The sequence below is a fragment of the Agelaius tricolor genome, unplaced genomic scaffold (assembly GCF_023055355.1).
Source record: "Agelaius tricolor isolate 1412-34295 unplaced genomic scaffold, bAgeTri1.0.p SCAF_1, whole genome shotgun sequence".
Taxonomy (NCBI): Eukaryota; Metazoa; Chordata; class Aves; order Passeriformes; family Icteridae; genus Agelaius; species Agelaius tricolor.
In genome coordinates this window covers 52882056-52902539 of record NW_027269261.1, presented here as the reverse complement: position 1 = coordinate 52902539, position 20484 = coordinate 52882056, and the positions used below count along the sequence as shown (strand labels likewise).

At 39.9% G+C, this 20484-nt stretch overlaps 1 protein-coding gene across 9 annotated transcripts in view; it reads left to right on the top strand.

Moving 5' to 3' along the window:
* HIVEP2 (HIVEP zinc finger 2) overlaps window positions 1-20484 on the top strand; it is a 137145-nt gene that overhangs the window by 98903 nt on the left and 17758 nt on the right. For all 9 annotated transcript variants that reach the window (XM_071434236.1, XM_071434231.1, XM_071434228.1 and 6 more), the window contains 3 exons: window positions 11908-11952; window positions 13204-18823; window positions 19571-19725. In XM_071434236.1, coding sequence (XP_071290337.1) covers window positions 13412-18823; window positions 19571-19725 — 5567 coding nt within the window. In that variant the 5' untranslated portion in view covers window positions 11908-11952; window positions 13204-13411. The remainder of the gene's footprint in view (window positions 1-11907; window positions 11953-13203; window positions 18824-19570; window positions 19726-20484) is intronic.

Sequence of the window (20484 nt, the reverse complement as noted above, 5' to 3'; positions counted from 1 at the left end):
GTTGGGCTTAATGATATTAACAGTCTTTTCTAATCTAAATGATTCCATGATTCTACATTTGGGACAAGAAGGTTCCAGCACCCATAGTTTAAACACTGGCCAAAGGAGAAAGCCTATGACAGGAACTTACCAAAAAAGAAGATTTCTTTCCCTGATTTTGGAATTTCAGTCTATTCTATAGAATTTTAGAAAATACAATGTAATAGTAAATGTTATGTTTCCTTAATACACTTTTCTGTGGTTTTCCTAGTTTAATCTTCTCCTTCGTATGTTTCATTAATTAGGTGCAATCTTAAAAGGACAGGTAATATATTACTGTTGCTTAGACAGAATTTCTGTTCCAAATGTGAGTGGGGAGCTATGCTGAAGGTTTTGTACTTTATAACTTAAGATCCCCAAAGTGATTGAGAATATGTGGTCCTGTTTCCTATTAACTTTATGGAAATATACATCCAGAACATGGTCTTCAGTATTTAATCCTACTAATAATTATTTTTGCATCTATATTTCCTCTAATATAATAACGTCTATTCTTCATTTCAGATGAAAATTAAATTGTCTGAAGAATAGTATCATCAACTGATTTGTCTTACATCATCATGTTTATCTATTCTAGTGAAAAAATCAGTGATTATTAAATTTACTGCTAAGGCAAAGAATGAAAAGACAAAACTATGACGCTGCACAAAGAGTGCTCTTGCATCAGTGGGAATTAATCACAGCATATCAAGAAAAGAACACAGTCTCAATTTCCCACTGTAGTTAATGTTAAAAATTTAATCTTATTAACTTCAATTACATTTTGTTTAATGTTTAAATCAGAGGAAAATAAAAATTCTAATTTCAGAATAATCATTTGGATTGGATCTTGCATGTGAAGTTGGCAATATGTTACAGTGGGCTTTTTTTTTCTGTTGTAAATGAGAGAAAAAGTCTGGTAAAACATGTGTGTTTTTGTTTAGCCTAGTAGAAGTGATGGGCGGTATTTGGAGGCACACAGGAAGGCTGCATAATAATGAAACAAACCCCTCTTGTGCGCGTCAGCCAAACGAGTCATGATATCAAGTAGAAAAAGCAAAATTGTGGGAGAGACCATTTCTTTGCACAGCTCATGAAGAGCACTAGTCAGCACTAGGAATTTGGCATGAGTGTTGCTCCAGTAGTGGTATTCCAGTCACAGGCTTTAAATAGTTGCAGATGTTCTGAGGGGGACTGGGGGGATTGTCCCTGCCTTCCTTTTGGGGAGCAGGGAGCGAAGCGCATGGCCTGCAGGAGCACGGAGTTTCCCTGGAAGGAGACTGGGCTGAACACCTCTGAACACCTCAGCTGAGTGTAGCTGTGGCTCGTCCTGTTGCAGTCAAACCCACAGGAGGCTCGGGGCTGCTGCCAGGAGGAGCAGTGGGATGGTTCCTGTGGCAGCCCAAGCAAGGCTGGCCGGCACTGGCACTAGGCCAAGCCCTCCTGTTCTCGGCCAAGGGGGGACCCTTTGGCTGCACCTGAAATGGCAGCACCTGATGTCTCCCTTCCTGGCAGGTCCTTGGTGCCAGGGAGGGGCTGTGCACCAGCCCAGGGCAGGTGTGGCATGCAGGACCAGGCTGTGAGAGAGACACTGTGTCCCACTGCTGGTGGCCGGGCACGGCCACGCTCCAGGGTGTGGGACCTGCCCCTGCCTTCACCTCCTGCTGCTCCCCAGTTTGCTGGTGCAGCTCTGGTTTTGCCTCTTAATCTATTCCCATAGTTCGATGGGTTCTCTATTGGGATGTCTTAATAGAAAGCTTCCGATTATTTGTTATGGGATGTCAGGCTGCAAAAGCCACATGGAAGATTTGCCTGGTCTTCTCACCTTTACTCTTGTTACAATGTCAATGAAAAGGGGATGATTTTGAAATCTGACTTTTACCCCCTTTGTGTTCTCAAGTTTCTCAAGTTAGAAACAGGAAGCTGTTTTGCATAAAGGTAAAATTGTGTTTTTAATAAGGAAAGTTGGTGTTAGACAGACTAAATATACCCACACAGTCATACTCAGTGGGTAGTCCTGGCTATTTTTAGGCTTTATTTGTGCCTCTCTTTATTTGTTGGGGTTTTTTTTTTAGTGACATCTCCACTGTACCTTCGGCTCGTAGAGAGGCACCACTTCCTGCACTGGTATGAAACTGGCAATTACAGCCAGCCTTGTCAGGTGTCATTTATCAGGCGTTGCAGAGGGCTGGTTTCAGCAAAAGAAGAACAAAGCTTAATAAAAAGAGAGAGAGGCAGAAGCATTCTCTTAATAATTTGCCCTTTGCAACAGCAGACCCTTATCAGATCACCCACGCTCATCTGGCTGCTGACGCTGTACTTGCTTCATTAGTACGAGCTATTTTTACACCTTTTGTGACTTTTGAGGAACCGAGTGGGCCTGCTGGCTTGTAGTGATTCACCATCTCCAGGCGAACAGGCTGTCCTCAAACCCTGACAGTGGGGGAGGAAGGGAAAAGGAGGGGGAAGAGTTCAATTGAATGAGCAAGTCAATTAAGTGGATTATTTATCTTAGGTGGTCTGAGTGATAAAACATTGCAATGTGGTCTAAAGGAAAATAGCCCTATATGTTTTTGGCTGGCAGTGCAACATTTCAGATTGTTAGGAGCTATCCAAGGAGCATTCAGTAATAATTAGTTCAAGTCTAGCTTTGCAAATGTGCATGCCTGTACATATACTCTATGTGATAATTTCCCTGTCTATAAAGTGAATGTTGAGGGCTAGACATGGGGATGTTTGGGAGTTGAACTTGATCTTTAAAGGTCTCTTCCAACTCAAAATATTGGGTTGCGTGTTGGTGATGCTTTCTTTTGTTTGTTGTGTGCAAGTGTCATTGGTGTATGGCAAGCACCTAAGGTACTTTTGGGCCAGACTGTTAGGTGATTTCTCTTCCACTTCTGACAATGGAAATAAAAGCTAAACTTGATGGAATGAGCCAGGCAGGATGCAGGAGAAAGAGAACCCTGTATGAAGTTGTCTGGAGTTTTTTAAAGCTGAGCTACAGTTGCTTTCCCTTTTGATGGATCCTCAAGAGAGAATGTCCTCTCAGAGCCTGTTGAGCTCTTGCGGGGTGGCTGAAATTAGGATTCTTTGCTGCCCTTACTTCAGTTTCTCATGGACAGGAGTAATTTGGTGTTCAATGGTTTCATATTGCAGGTTTCCTTGGAGTAGTTACAAAAGTTAGTGGTATGTGGGACACATAGATAAAACTTAAAGGTGCTGTGGTGATGCCCTCCAATCTATCCTTGTCTGGTAAAAAGTCATCATGAAATCTGACCAGTGTCTTTCCTAGGAAGAATGTTTTGGGTTTTATTATGTTGTTCTTGTTGAAATCTGTAACTTAGCTGTCAGCTTGGTCTGTGCCTTAAATAGCAACAGCTCTATAATAACAGAGGTTTTAAATGCAGTTTCAGGCATTTTGGTAGACATTCATCTCTTTAGAAGTGTTTGCTTGTGAGAGTGATGGTAATGTTAATAAACACAGTTGATTTGGGTTTTGCAAAAAGAAACTTAAGTGCAAAGAGTGAAATTTCATATATAACTACAAAATGCAGCAAAAAGCATATGCATATTTTGCTGAATTTTTAAGAGGTGTTCTGATGCAATTGAATGTTATACGTACTGACTTTCAATGCTTCATACAGTAAAAAAGAACAAAGTACTGTAAAATATGATCCAAATAATTTTAAAGAGTTTTTTTATTATTCTTTTCCTCTGCTGGCCATCCTGAGGGTTGTAAAGAAAGCAGCATTCTTAAATATGCAGTCTAATTAATATATCCTACATTACCTCTCTAGTGATCAGAATCTTTAGGCAATGCTCAGTGGCTGGATTTGCTGCACCAAAATGCCTGTATTGAGTCATTTGTCAAAATAAAACATTTTGGCTGCTGAGTAGTGGCTGTTGTGACATCTACGCAATATTTAGGATTTGAGGCTTAATAGCTGATCTCAGGTGAACTCTTAAGAAGTATTCAGGATGGATTGAAATAAAACTGCTGTGAAGACCCATTCTACTTTGGGGGCAAAAAGTGGAAAAAAAATAGTAAGAACATAATGTTGATGTTTAGCATGTATCTCTTTTTGTTTTGACATGTGATGACCACAGAGCTTAGTAAACAAAGACAGGTTTTAAAATAAGCTTGTATAATAATTGGTGTGAGTGAAAAACAAATGCAAGCTCAGGTACTATAAATGTCTTCATATGTAGTTCTTGCCAGGGCGAGAGTTTCAGTCTGAGGCAGTGCATTTGCTCATTCAAAAAGGTGTTTGAAAGACACTGATATTTTCATGTGAAATGAAAGTGGTTTCTTTTGACATGGTGTGAAAGGAGGCATGACTGTTCACAAAATCTGCCATGGTTGCATAATTAGGATTGTGTAACTTTTTAACTTAAAAAACCTTACTTCCCAGAAAATTCAATTATATTTTCCTTCTGAGGTGAAAATGCTAGGCTAAGGCCTGTTATTTGCCTAGAATTCCCTTTTGGCATGAGAAGAATAATTACTTTGTACCAAAATAATGTTGCAATATTTACTCAAATTTTGATTTTTTTTTCCCCCTGGGAAAACCTGGGGGAAAGCTGTATAATATCTTAACAGAGGTTTACCAGTACAGCTGCGTTCTCCCCAGTGGCTGCCCTTTTGCAGTCCTTGTGTGAAAATGATGAGGCATTTCAGCCTTTGCCTGTCTTTCAGTTGGGAAAATTCTTATATCTGACAACTTTAGCAGTTTGAACTCTCCAGTGAAACTGTTCTTACCCTTCCTACTGTAGATGATGTTTTATAAGTCTGTAAATGACTACAAACCACATCTGCATGGGAATCTTGCTTTTTGCATACACTTTATACTTATGAAGTGCTGCTAAATTCATAGTCAGGACTTAATCTGTCCTTTATTGGGTGTGAAATTTCCCTTTCCGATTAACACTTTCCTTTGTGTTGAATTGAGAAAAAAATTCTTTAATCTCAGTAATTTTCACCAGTTCTTCCAAATGCAAGACTTCCATTGCAATCCCAGTGGCATCACATAGCATCATTGGTTAGTGTCCGAGCTTTTGCTCTGCAGAGGTTTTTAGCCCTTTTTGGGCAGGGCCAAAGCTCCATTTCTTTTCTACATGGTGAGAAGTAATTCTTATATTAGAAACTATTTGACACTTCTATGGTTTGGCATAGTGTCCTTATGTTTGACTGCTGTGGCTCAGAAGAAAGTAAGATAAAGTTGAGTTTCTGCTGACAGAGAGTAGTCCAAGAATTAAGAGCTCATTTGTATCTCAGCACTGTTTTGGATACTCCTGTACATTGTTAATGGGTATTTAGTAAATACTGTTGCTTACTACTTAATTCACCCTTGAGAGACACTCATTGTTCTGCAGATAGCACCAATGGGATTAGGCATCATATAAATCTTGTTTCAGCCATCAAAATGGTGTTTAAAGAGGACCTTGGTGGGCATTGGTTTCTAACTGTTCTCTGCATGGGAGCTGTTCTCACTCTTATAAATCACTGTGTACTACTGTTCAAAAGAAAATGGGGAGTGGGGGTGGGGTGATGGGCAGGGCAAAACAATGGTGGTATTTTCATTGCCTTCTGAAATTTTAATAATCCTGGAAGTACTGCCTGTCAGATCTGCTGTTGCTCTGCCATTACATTTTAAGGTCCACATGGGAAATGATTGGTATTTTATTAAACTGTTTTCAATTTTTTACTTGCTCCCCAAGGAAATAAGTACCAGTGTGAAATGATTAGCAATTTATATAGTTTTCTTGTTTAGTTTCATATCTGAATAATCCCAATCCTTTGCTTTTGTATAGAGACAGATTCAGGATGTCCATGTCAGAAGGCAGTCAGACAGAACAGGTAGATTTTGTGTTATCTGACATGCTCTGTCAGACTCTTGAGGTTCACAGCAAGATGAGGCAACCAGAAACAAAATATTTACCTGATCCATTAAAAGCAGTGGGATCAGAGGGATCAATTAACTGCTAATTGGTTGACAAGATTGTTTGACTTGCTGGCTGTTTTGGCACTTCTTTGATAGCAGGGTTTTGTTCAGTTCAAGGAGAAGAATTGAGATTTGTTTTCAAATTCCTACCTATAAAGGAAGCATTTAAGATTAATTTGGCTCCTGCATAGTTTTTTCTCTTTTCTTTTTTTTCCTTTAATACTCATCCTGTGGAAATAACTGTTCAGCTGGTCTTTGGCAGCATTAAAGCTTTTTTTATACATTTTTTTCCATCTGATAGTAATGTGTACATTGTGTATGATGCTGAAAAAGGAAATAGTGATATACTTTTAAGTGAGAAATCCTGGTCATTATAGTTAAAAAGTCAGTGTTAAAGCATTTCTACTCTAGACTTCCTATATGGCTTCTTAAAATACACTCAATTTGAAGTTAAGGTTTTTCATTAGCGCTACAGAGAGCAGTAGTTTAAAATTATATTTGAGATACTTAAAATAGCAAAAACTGAGTATTTTGCTGCAGCTGTACTCAAAGCATTTATGATACAAACCAACATCTCTTAATGAAAATCACCCATGTTTTCTTACTACTATGTAATAGAGCATTTCTTGCAATATATGTTACAATTCTCTCTGTAGACATCTTAGAGGTGTTGGATTAGTTTGTTTTCACCTTCTGGCAAATAACTTCAGGTATCTTGTATGTCAGATGTAACAGCCTAAACCTAAGTGGTCTGATTCTGTTTGTTTTTATGAGGAATAAATCTGGAATGATGCCCTTGGATTTACAGCTCATTGCTTCAGATTCATACCAGGTTAATGTAGAGCAGAATTTGGCTCTCCTTCTTGTTGGAATAATTTGTGTCCTTTCAGTCTCTCTGAGTCAAATCTTGTAATGAGCGGCTCTTGTTTCAAAACTGATTTTTCTCTTAGTGTGTGCCTGACCTCTGACTCAGTAGGGTCACATTCAGAGTTTAGGTCTTCATCACAGCAAGTACACATAGACATTTATATGAAATGTCTGAACAGGTCTAAGATCCTACAGTTCAGGTTATCAGGTGTTAGGGTACAACAGATTTGATTACTTGATTGTTTTCTTAGTTGGTGTTGATTGTGATCTTAGTTGTGCTTTTAAAGTATGTTCTTCAACATACTCTCATATTGGTCTCAGGTAATATTTTGAATGATATGAAATAATTAGGATCGAGGTGAATTTGGTAAAAACATAAAACTAATTAAATACTCAATTCTACTACAGTTGTCTAAAATGTGTTAGATACCAATTCTCAATGGCTGAGACTCTAGAACAGTTCTCAAAGTATAAGCCAAATACAGCTCAAGCACTGAAATAATAATTGCACAAATCAAAATGCCAGGTTTTATACCACTTCTAGTTTTACATGCACAGAATCTGTCCCTTGAAGCCAGCAACTACCAGGGACACAAATGTGCCCAAAAGCCTGAAGTGGTTGTTTGGTCACAGTGAGGTTGCAGTCTGCCCTTGATGTATCTGTAACTGAATCCTCTCAGTAAGTGCCCTCAGTTCCTGGCTTCTTGGGGAATCCGTGTGAGCACAGTGTAGCAGTGGAGAACAGATCCTGCCCTGGAGCTTGACCTCAGGTAAACTCAGTACAGTTTGTTAGATCATTGTGTGCTGGGTGCATTTGCTGAGCAGTGTTTGGGTTTGTATTGGATGGCACTTTTAAATGACATTTTAAAAAGTATATTGTAATAATTAGTTCAGCCGCCCAAATTAAAAAAAAAAAAAACAACACCCAAAAAACCCTGGAAATCCAACCAAACCCATAAGTATTAATCTAAATATTTCAGTTTTTCCAAAACTGTGGTTCTCTGGCTGATTTTGGAGAGTGACAATGCATTCAATAAAGCACTGAAATCCAGAGGGCAGGCAGAGCATCTGGGGTGGAATTAAATTGACAAATTAGAGTAGTATCTTCAAATCTGAAGAGGTAACAACAGCAGTTATAGCATAGAAAGTGGTAGATTAAAATAAATACATCCAACCTGTTTTAAAAGAGCTGCCTTTTTTGGTTTGCATATGCAAAATGATGTCTTACAATTCCTGCCAAACTGGAGCAAAAGCACAAGTATGCTCCCATTCCCAGTAATTCAGACTTTGCCAAGTGTCAGTTGGTCATCTTTTTTTTCATTTGTGTAAAATGCCAAAACTGTACACCACAAGGACTACATTCTTTTTGTTCTGTTACTACATAACATCCTCAGCCCATGAATAAATATATAACCTTGGAAAGAAGGAGGGACAAATCCTTTATCTATCTTCATACCAGTTAAATCCTTCAATTCAAAGGCGCACACTGGAGGCTGGTTGGGAAGTCTTCTTCAGGCTTAGCCCACCTATTACTTTGCCTATGCAGGAGAAACTATAAATCCATGTTCTACTAGGGTTCTCAGTCTTTTTAAATTTTTCACTGGGATATCAACACCAAGCAGTTCTTTGGGGAATCTCATTAGTAAGACAGAAGGAAACATGTAGGACAGCAAGCTGAAAGTGTGCTGCCTTTCTTCCTGGAAGCCAAGGCAATTTTCTTCTCAGTTGCAGGTGGGGAAGGGTTCAGAGGTGGCCTCTCTAGTAAGGCTGCTGGGCTTATCCCAGACATAAACTAGACTTGCCTAATAAGGGTCTTGGCAGAAGTCTGTGCATGAGTGTGAGGATTTCATAGGAGCCACTGCAGCTTGTCAGTCCTAACACTTGCCCTATAGAATACAAATTCTTCAGGGGCCAGTTACTGTGATTTTAGGCCAGCTTTGTGCTGGCAGAGCTGGACAGAAAAGATTTAAAACAAGGCTGGATCTGACCCTTAGTCCTTATGCTAGAGTCAATATTTATTCTGTATGGTGCACTCAGGATTTAGCCTGGAAGACATAAGCTTCCAATTTGTTCACTTGCAAGAACTGTAATATGAGCTACAAATTGAGAAGCAGTAAAAGTAATGTTTTGCCGAATTTTATTTTAAAGCTGTTGAGTGTAACCATTTTAATGGTCTGAAAAAAAAAAAAGAAAAGAAGGAATAATCTTGGAGCTCTGCAGTCAATCAGATATACATCCCCTGCACACAGCTCACAAAGGCACTCTCGTTAAAAAAGGAGCAAAAGGATAATGTTCCTTTCTAGAAAGTTTTCAAAGTCTTGATTTAGTAGGTGCATCTGACATAAATACAGCTCCTGGTTTCCAAGTAATCTTCTCATGTTCAAAATTTTCATAGAAGTGAAATGTCCTGTTTTGAAGCAGGCAGATAGCACAGCTAATGTGACTAGGGGAGCTGGCTCTCGGGCCCCATTCCTGCCAGGAAACCTGGCTTGGCCACCAGCCAGGAAGGACTTTGCAGCTCCTGTCAAACAATGTGCTCCGTGCAACTCCCATACAGCTTCTGATCTGGGTAGGTGGGCTGCTCTTACTCACTCCAGCAGAGCTGAGCCGTCCCAAAGGTATTAAAAAATTGTGCCCTTTTATCATCCTTAGTTCCTTGAATAGGCAGTACTTGAAATATAATGGGTTTCTGCCTATTGAGTAGTATGTATTTGATGAAAAGCAATATTTAAAAGTGTATTTACAATTTTTTCTAAAGGAGAAACATTGGTCACTTGGAAAAATTGAAGTATTTTGTTGGTTTAATCTAGGCTGTGGATGCAGCCAGATGAGATAGAGTTTTGTCTGGATAAAACAGACACAATGTCAACTAGCTTTGCAGTGTCTTACATTTCTCCAGTTAGGCCAGTCTCCCATTAGGGAGGAGAAAAAGAACAAGAGAAGTAATATTAAAGCCATCTTTGACACAGGATGGATGGCAGCTCAAACCAAACCAGAAATTACTATATTCGTTCTGGAAAGGGATTTATTTTTCCCAGGAGAGTGGCTCTTGCCATACTTAAGCCATCAATAATCCCTGTAATTAGTCTCTACCTGTTTCATAGTGGACGTTGAAAAATTGTATAAAATGTTCTGAAGTTGCAGGACTGAAGAAGGGCTTTCACACTGTAACAGTGTTCTCAGCACAGAACAGAAAAGTTTTGGATGTATATTAGCATCATCTTTTGCTGAAATAAAGCCATTGCTGTGACTGGCAGATTTCTTCTATAAAGGTGCTCTCAGAAAAAGGAATATGGAAAGAAAGGATACTGCCATCTTCTTGAAATTTCTTCTTCACCATTTGCAAAATTGCCTAATAAGGAATATTTTTCTTTGAAGATGGAAAATACCTTTTTACTCTCTCAGTGAGGACCATTCACTCCTGTCCCTGTTTCTGCTTTCTCAAGCCACATATTTTCCTTTACATCTGTGCTCACATATTGGCATCATTAGCCACCTGGGATTCAGCATAGCTCAGCTGCTGGAACTGCTGGGCCACTTACCTGCCATTTCCTCATGAGCCCCTGCTGAGCTGCTCTGCAGTAACCACTTCTGGTATAATGTAACTCATGCACAAGGATTTCTTTTTCCATTTGGACTGATACTTTTTCTTTGAGGAAGTGGATAAGGAAATTTAAAAAAATATACTTACTTGCATTGTATTTTTCTTTTTTAATTTAGAGAATAAGACAATAGACTTATTTAAAGAAGCCATTAGCACATCAAAGCTAAATGACATTATGATCTAAAACATTCTGGTTTGCATTTGATAACTTGCTGTTATTTTGTACTACAGGGGATTTCTCTATAGTTAAAAAAATAGTTGACTACACCAACATTCCATCAGTTATTGCTGGCCTAACTACTGATATATTATTTGTACTACTAATGATTAATTCATAACAGGTGGCATGGTACTGATTCTATTTGTGTCAAGTTATTAGGCTTTGCTAATGTCCATTTGTTCTTGGAAAGTGATATTAATTACAAAGAACTAAAAATATTTTTCAATTTTTTATTGATTTTTTTTCTTTATAGTTGTTAGTTTTTGATAATTTTTCGGTGTCATTCAACGGAAAATAAACATGAGTACTCTAGCTTCTTTGTGATAGTTGCTAATTGAGGATCATTACAATAGTCTGTATCCCCTACTCTGAAGCTAAAGTTCCAGCTGTTTCTAAAGATCTGTTCTTTAGTGATGCTCTGACTTTTGGCATAAATAAAACCAATAAACACTGTCATTGTTGCTTTTGTTGTCACAATTGAGCATATATCCTTTTTATTGAAACAAAAGCAGAAATCTTTTTGAAGAAAGATTTGTTGAAAACTGAAAGGGAGAGTCATCCTTTTGTGGGAGAAATGGTCTTAAGGCAATGAGATGATGCTCATGCTCCCTCTTCTCTGAGCTGGTCTTTTCAACAATACAGAGTGGCCTGCAGTGTGGTGGCAGTCAGAGAGGTGGCAAATCATGGCAGTCAGAGAGGTCTTTTAACCATAAAGACCTGTAAATTTCTTCTGTGAGAAAGCAGCCATACATTCTGTAGTACTATCACACAGGTGTTAATTTGGACACCTACTCTGTTTCACTACATTTTCTTGTCCCTCAGTGGTGACACCCTGACCAGGAGTTTGTGCTGGTCCCTGAAACATTTAATGAGAGGCCTGGAGTCTAAAAGTATTAGCTGGAGAGAGGCATTGAAAGGGGATTTGCCAAGGGGATTCAGGGATAATCCAGGCTTAACAAAGGCATAGGAATGAAGAGGTACATTGGCAGCTCTCTTTTCACTGATTCAGGAAGGTGAGACTTTATTAGTTTAGACTTGCTGTTATTCATCTACACATTAGAAACCTAAGTCCTTTAAAACTATTCATGCTTAGAGTCTTCAAATGTAATTACTCAGACCTCTAAGACACAACATAAAATTTTCTAGTGGATGGGTAAATGAAATTTTCTGACCTCTACTGTAAAGAATAGAAGATTTTCATCATCATCTATACCTAATATCAAAAATTTCTTATAATTTTATTTTTTTCCCCACAGGGAATTTGAAGATAGTCATGCCTATTAGATGTCTAGAAGATGCAGGTAATTACTTTATACTGAAATAAAAATCTGAAGTGCCTATTACCTGTGTGTTTTCCTGCACTTTGCTATTGTTTCTTTAAGCCAAATTCATTTTTTCCACTGTAGGAATGAAAAGTATTCCAGTATCTGCAATACTGACTTTTTTACTCTTTTCCTTGATATAGTTAAATCATGGCTGTCTGTATAATTCTCACTGTTTTATCCAGAAAATGTTTTGTGTTTGGATAACATGAAAACAGAGAGGAAAATTTTACTTCAAATTCAAATGCCATACTTTTCTATGAAAATCATACCTCTGAGCTTTTAGTCTTTTTAATAGAACTGTGGAAACCTTTTTGTGTTTAAGCATTAAAAATGCATGTATACCTGCATGGAATTGTTTCAACAGTGAAATCTAAAATGCTAAAGTCACATAAACAAAAATCTCTAATACATCCTTTACATCTGGCAAGACATTCTCACTAGAATTTAACATCGTGATTTGAAGATGGAGTTGGGGAAAGGTACCAGTAGTGCTGGGTTTGAAATGCTTCTTTGATGTCGCTTTTTTGACTGTTTAGAAGTAGTTTAGAATGGCAAACAACACCTTCTTATAAAACCAGTTAGATGATCTAAGGTAAGAAGTGCCTCAGTTCAGCAGTTTTTAGCAATATTCAGCATATACCCCAAGCTGACTAGTTAGAAACAAGCATCTCCATAGTGGAGGGCCTTGTGCATGGACAGCCTCTATGTCAGAAGCATCTGTCATGATATGGGAATATTTCTTCTTTGATCAACCTACTTTGACTTGAGAGGAAGGCCAGGTGACTAAAGTGCATGTCTGAACCCTAAGTGAGTAATACTGGATAAGGTAATTCCAACTCACAGTGTTAGGCTTCTATTTTCAGCAGTGATTTGCTGAAAGAGCTTTGAAAGTATATGGTGGACTTTTTGAGATCAGGCCTTTAAACTGTCCCCTGAAAGCCTTACAAAACTACTGTTTAATTTGGAATGTGTAGGTCTTTATTTTCCAGTCCTAGAGCTGCTATTGAGTAGTGATTATGCTTGTGTGCAGTCTCCGGAGCCAGTCTTTACTGTGTCTGCTCACAAAAGGGAGTTTAGTGAAATGTAGTTACTTTTGCTGAAGTCCCTCAGTAATTTCCATGTAAGGCTAAATAGAAGTGCAACTGACTGCACCAATGTTGTTTAGTATGGCTGTACTAACTGGTGTGTGCGGGTTTGTTTTCTTTTTTATTTTATATTTCTGTACAGATGGCTGTGTCACCATGGAAGAGATGAAGACAACTTTGCTCTAGGAGATCACAATCTCTGGATCATTCTGCATCTGAGAATTTCATAATAATGAAACATGTCCAAATGCTATAACAAGTCTTTGCAAATGTACTATAAACTGTTTAGGAAAGTTCATGCCATGAACAGAACTGTGTAATACTCTCATTAGTGTACAGACACAAATCTAATGCCTATAGACTACTGTGTGGAAAGTTCCAAAGAGAGAGAAAAGTCTGTGAACTTGCAACAGCCCTGGAAAAATGGGAGCAACAAGACTTTGAAAAGCACAGCTTTGGGCACACTCCATGTGTCTGCACAGCTTTCAAGTGAACTAGCACTTAAGACCTTGTGTAACAAAATGGACTCTGGGGACACAGCTATAGGGCAAAAAGCTACCTCAAGGTCTGGAGAACCTGCTAAAGTACCAAGTAGATGGAGGCAAGAACATTCAGCTGTTATTAAGATGAGCACTTTCGGCAGTCAAGAAGTACAGCGGCAACCGCAAATAGATCACGAGCAAGTAGGAAACACGGCATCAGCACAACTTTTTAGTTCTGGGAAACTGGTATCATCAAATGAAGCTGCCCAGCAAGTCACAGAGAAGCAATATCCACAGCATCGTCCAAGCCCTTATTCATGTCAACATTCACTTTCCTTTCCACAGCATTCGTTGCCACAAGGCTTCTTGCACAACATAAAGCCACATCAGAGCTTGGAAGGCCCTCCATGGCAGTTTCCTAGCCACTTGCAATCAGTTGCCTCAGAGGACTTGTTTCCTTTTCATATGCATAGCCATAGTGGAGGTTTCTCCAGGAAGAAGATTTCAAGTTTGAACCCTGCATACAGCCAATATTCACAGAAATCTTTAGAACAATCAGAAGATGCTCACAAAAAAGAGCACAAACCCAAAAAGCCTGGCAAGTACATTTGTCCTTACTGTAATCGGGCCTGTGCCAAACCTAGTGTACTTAAAAAGCATATTAGGTCTCATACTGGTGAGCGACCGTACCCTTGTGTCCCTTGTGGTTTCTCCTTCAAGACGAAAAGCAACCTTTACAAACACAGGAAGTCACATGCCCATGCAATTAAGGCAGGGTTGGTACCTTTCACAGAGTCAGCAGTCTCTAAATTGGACCTTGATGCCAGTTACATTGATGTGGAAGCTGAAATTCATTCAGATGGAGAGCAGAGCACAGACACGGATGAGGAGACCTCACTCCTGGTGGAGGGGTCTGAAAAACTGAGCCCCGTCTCACAGCTCCCACTGGACATTGCTAGCAGGAGTGGCTTTCACTCCTCCATGGAGGAGTCCTTGGTGGGGCCGATGAAAGTCCCCATTTTGATTATCCCTAAAAGTGGGATTCAGTTACCCAGTGAGAGTTCACCATATATTAGCTCTGATATGTTGCAAACCCCATCCTTAAGTACCAAGTCTGATGACTCTCATACAGTTAAACAGCGACTTGCACTAAGACTGTCAGAGAAAAAAGGACAAGATTCTGAGCAGTCATTAAACCTCCTGAGCCCACACAGTAAGGGAAGCACTGACTCTGGCTATTTTTCCCGCTCAGAAAGCGCTGAGCAGCAAATTAGCCCACCAAATACCAATGCAAAGTCTTACGAAGAAATAATTTTTGGGAAGTTCTATAGGATTAATCAAAGAACAGCACTAACTGTAGCCACAACAAATCAGGAACACAGTTTAATGGGTAGAAAGGGCAAAACAGACCCATCACCTCTTTTAAATAACAGATTAGATATCAAGATGCTTGAGGAACATATTTCTCACCTGACTCCAAATAAAGAGGAACTCATTGACTCCAATAATTTGAGCACTATTAAATCTACACAAGTTTATCCAGGCAGCAATACAGAATGTAGACAATCCCAGACCACATCATCCATCAAAAGTGAATCCAGCTTGTACCAAGTGAGTCAGCAGGGTGATGTGCCTGTCCTTCTAGAGCCCCCAGTAGATTCATCTCCCCTTATTAGAAGTAACTCCATGCCAACCTCTTCTGCAAACAGCCTAAGTATTCCCCCATCTCTGAGAGGAAGCCATTCATTTGATGAGAAGATGACTGGCTCTGATGATGTATTTTATCCCGGGACAGTGGGAATACCCCACCAAAGAATGTTGAGAAGGCAGGCTGCCTTTGAACTGCCATCTGTACAGGAGGGACACTCGGATTCAGATTATCATGGAAGACAAGGGAAAAATATTATTATTGCTTCGAGCAGACAGACAGCAGGTGACAAAGGACCATCCTTAAAGGATAAGAAAGCAGACAAGACCTTTTATGACTATGATGCCAGTGGAAAGCACTACAGAAAGTGGGAAGAATTTGAAGCTCAGAAGCAGAACTACAGGGACTCACCATCCTTAAGTGGGATGAACAAAGGGGGAGAGTTTTTTATTGATGCACTTGGACAATCCCAGTCAGTGCCATCCATGCTTGGAACAACTTTTGAAAACAGAAAGCGCAGGAAAGAGGAAAGTGTTGGAGATGAGGAAGACAGTCCTATGATTTGCAGCAGTACAACTGGCACCCCTGGGGGAATTCAACCTTTGGACTTTGATCCCAAATCCCAAATTCAGGAAGTGCCAAGAAGTGGATTTGCCCTTCAAGGCCTGGAAAATGCTCCCCATTGCCATGCGGAACGTTTTGAAATGTGCAGGCCTTACTTGCAGTCTGGAAGTCCAGCAGCTTCTTTGGAAGACTCATCCCTTACTGCAGAGCAAGAAAAGGCTGTGGAATCACTGGTTAGAAAGCCCCCCGGAAATGTCATCTCTGTCATTCAGCACACAAATTCATTGAGTCGGCCAAACTCATTCGAAAGGTCTGAATCTACAGAACATATTGCATGCCAGCAGGAAAAGATGTATTCACCATCTGAAACATGTGAGAGTGAGATTTGTGAGTCCCCAATGAGCCCAGACCGAGCTCCACAAATGGAAAATGCTGACAGCAGTAAGCCATCCCCGTCCCAGCAGCCTCAGCCTTGTCATATCCAGCCCAGGTTGGTTCGCCAGCACAACATACAGGTACCTGAAATTCGTGTCACAGAGGAGCCAGATAAGCCTGAAAAAGATAAAGAGGTGCAGAGTAAAGAGCAGGAGAGACCCACTGAAGAATTCCAGTGGCCCCAGAGAAGTGAAACCCTTTCTCAGCTTCCAGCTGAAAAGCTACCACCCAAAAAGAAGCGTTTAAGACTGGCTGACATGGAGCACTCCTCTGGGGAATCCAGCTTTGAGTCGACAGGTACAAGTCTCTCTCGCAGCCCTAGCCAAGAAAGTAATTTGTCCCACAGTTCAAGTTTTTCAATGTCCTTTGAAAGAGAAGAGAATATGAAGTTCATCACACCTTCCAAACAAGATGAATTTGGAAAACAGTCCGAGTTTTTAACAGTTCCAGCAGGTGCTTACTCACTTTCCGTCCCTGGGCATCACCATCAGAGGGAAATGCGACGCTGTTCATCTGAACAGATGCCCTGTCCTCATGCTGCTGAAATCCCAGAGATCCGAAGTAAATCCTTTGATTATGGGAACCTGTCTCATGCCTCTTCAGCTGGAACACCTACTGTGGCATTGTCTCCATCCCGAGAAAGGAAGAAATGCTTCTTGGTTCGCCAAGCTTCCTTCAGTGGTTTTCCAGAGATTTCTCAGACTGATCAGAACACAGAACAAAGTATAAAGCAGGAGCAGATGGAACATTCACAGGTTGGTCTTCGCTCTTCCCAGCTTGTCTGGCATCACTCCCCTTCCTCTGTACTCCAGCCCATTCAGGTGGATGACTCTGGAAAACAGGCTATTGGCTCTTGTGCTCAGCTTAGTAATAGCTCATCCCACCTTGCCCAGCACCAGGCTCTTGTTGCAGACAGCCCGGAAATGCTAAGGACTCCCTTAGTCCAACAAGCACCTTATATTCCTAACAAACATCCATCAGGGCAGCAGCAGCTATTTGCACATCAGGAAAAAGTCCCGTTTCCCCCTATTCATAGCACCTTGTTTCAGTTCCCCTATCCAGCTGTCTGCATGGTTCACTTACCACCATCTCAGCAGCCTATCTTGTGGCAGTCCTGCACAGAACCTCTGCACTTCCAGCATCCATTTGTACAACAGCTGCAGAAATCTTATGTCAAACAGGCTTTCCAAATAGATGTACCTCCAAGTTATCACCTGGAACATGCATCTGAGCTTATTGGAAAGAAAGCAGCTGATTATGTGCATGCTAAAGAGCAAGCATACCAGCATTACTCAGGAACATCTGGGTCGTATTCAAAAAATACTCTTGCTAAGTACCAGTCAGACCATAGCATTAAACCAACAGATACCTCCTCTGAGCAGCATCTTCAGACAGATTTTGACTCCCCAAGTGATGGATCTGTACAGTCTTTGCCAGGAACAGTTGTTCCCGTCAGGATACAAACCCACGTGCCATCTTATGGTAGTGTCATGTACACAAGCATTTCCCAGATCCTTGGACAGAGCAACAGTCCTGCAATTGTAATATGTAAAGTTGATGAGACAGTTTCTCAAAGAACATTGGCAACTAATGCAACCATGCAAGGAATTGGATTTAACATAGCTCAGATGTTAGGTCATCATGGAGGAATAGAAAAATATCCCTTGTGGAAAGTGCCGCAGACACTTCCACTTGGACTGGAGGCACCAATTCCCTTGTGTCTGCCTTCCACTTCTGACATGGCTTCTACCTTGGGAGGAAGCAAACGAATGCTTTCCCCTGCCAGCAGCTTGGACCTCTTCATGGAGACCAAGCAGCAGAAACGAGTCAAAGAAGAAAAAATGTATGGACAGATAGTTGAGGAACTAAGTGCAGTTGAGTTGACTAACTCAGATATAAAGAAAGATTATCCAAGAATGCAGAAGCCTCAACTAGTAAGGCAGAGCTGTGCTACTGAGCCAAAAGAAAGTCTGCCATCCATGTCATCCTCTTCATCACTGTCATCCTCAACATCTCAAGATTACCCACCTGTCAGCATGGCGGGAGCTGATGCATTCCCACTGAGCAGAGAGAAACTTTCCAGTTTTGATTCTGCATCCCCGGGACAGAAGTCCAGTGGCCCATCTGAAGGAAGAGAATCACCAGAAGAGTTGGATGTGGACGAAACAGCCTCAGATATGAGCATGAGTCCACAGAGGTCTTCATTGCCACCAGGAGAAATTCAGGCAGAAGACCAACTGAAACATCAAAAATTACCTCTTGGGATGTTAGTCCAGATGTCATCTAATACTGTTGGGAAAGTCACAGCCTCAACCATTCTCCTGACAGACGTAGCAGATTTTCAACAGATCCTTCAGTTCCCAAGTCTGCGTACTACAACTACTGTGAGCTGGTGTTTCTTAAACTATACAAAACCCAATTACACTCAGCAACCAACCCTCAAAGCTTCTGTTTATGCCTCATGGTGTATAAGTTCATGTAACCCAAACCCATCTGGGCTAAGTACAAAGACCACTTTAGCACTTTTAAGGTCCAAGCAAAAAAACACCACGGAAATCTACACCCTGGCTGCTATGCACAGACCTGGAGCTGGTAAACTGACATCATCAAGTGCATGGAAGCATTTTGCTCAGGTAAATAAGAAATTTTAATAAAATTAAATTCATATATGTTTATGTGAGAAATTTCTAGTAAACTATAAAACGTGAGTTAATTTTTTTTTTTAATTTCCCTATTGGGAAATCAGCCAGTGACATGTTCCTAAGACAACTTTGGAGCCTCAGTTTATCCTTCTGCAAGCTCTGCTACTGCTACTGTCTCTGTCTCTGTTTCTATTTTCAAAATCAGATGTAAAAAGTGAGGCTTTTAAAGCCTTCCATTTATGTGTGCCAGAGTCTGACACATTATCTCCTTTTATTTTGCCCTTTGTTTTTCCTGATAAACTGTGTGTCAGACACAAACATCCACATGCATTTGTACGAAAAGATTAAGATAAAATTCAGTAAGGATCTTCAGATCCATTTAATGTCTTTTACATATTGACTCTCCCTCACGGATTAAGCGTTTGCTAATAGTGCCAGGTAAAAATCTGTAATGGCAATAAATTACCTTCTGAGGCTTTTTCATATCTATTTTCCATTTTTTTTTTTTTCCTGAGGAAAGATACACTATTGTATTTTCTCTCAAGACTCGTAAAAATTTGTCCGTGTTGCCTCCTCTTTTATTCTCTGTCAAATTAAATGGGACAGATTAATTCATCGTATAGAGTTGGACCAGAATGAGAGTTTGGCTTTGACCTGGTATGTTAAAAGTATTTGAAATGAAGTGTGCGTTTATTGTATGCTCCAGAAGTAACACCCTTGCTTGACTTTGTTCTACAGATGAAACATGAGCCATTCTTCTTGTTTGGCAGCAAGCTTGAAAAGAAAGTAGTGGGGAATATTATAAAAGAAAGAGTAAAAGGAGACATTCATGGAGATAAAGACATTACATCCAAACAAACTGAGCCGATACGAATTAAAATCTTTGAAGGAGGGTAAGAAAATATAACTGGAAATTTAAAGCTCAGCCTGTTATTTTAAAGACATTTGAAAATGAATATGAATGAATTAGAATGTGAACAGTCTTCTGTATTCTTGGCATGTCCTGTAGCTCCCAAGTCTCTTCTTTTTTGTGTATTTGTCAGTCTTAAAATGCACCACAAGGTACTTGTATGCTCACTTTGCTACTTTGCTATTAAGACAATTGTTTTCCATCTGTGTGAGAGAGCACTCACTTGAAATTGTTACTTTAATTTCTTAAGTCATAAGGAAGTGGATGAACTGTTAACATTTTGATATTTTCTGTGCCATTTCTTTGTATTTAATGACTTTCATGAGGATGTGTTTCCATTTTTAGGCACTGTGTACTTCCACTCAGTTGAACGGGTTGACAAGGTGTTCTTAGTATTATTCTTGCAATATTGTATTATTTACTGAGGTTGGCTTTTGGAGATAAAATGTAAAATGCCAATGAAATCTATGGTATCTAAGGCTAATCCATAGATCTCTCATGTATGGTTGATAAAATGCTGTTTCATTTTACTATGGCAATCTATCACTCCAGTGATAACAGAAGCAAATAACAAAGAGGGGAAAGCCAATTAACATTGTTTTGAGGTTTAAGAAACTTGTTAAGAAAGGAAAATTAAATAGACACTTGTTTGTCTCTGCAGTATTCTCTAAAATGGAAGATATTGTTGAGTTTCTTTTACAGAATTCTGACACTGTGCAGTTAGTTTGCTAGTTTTTAGTTT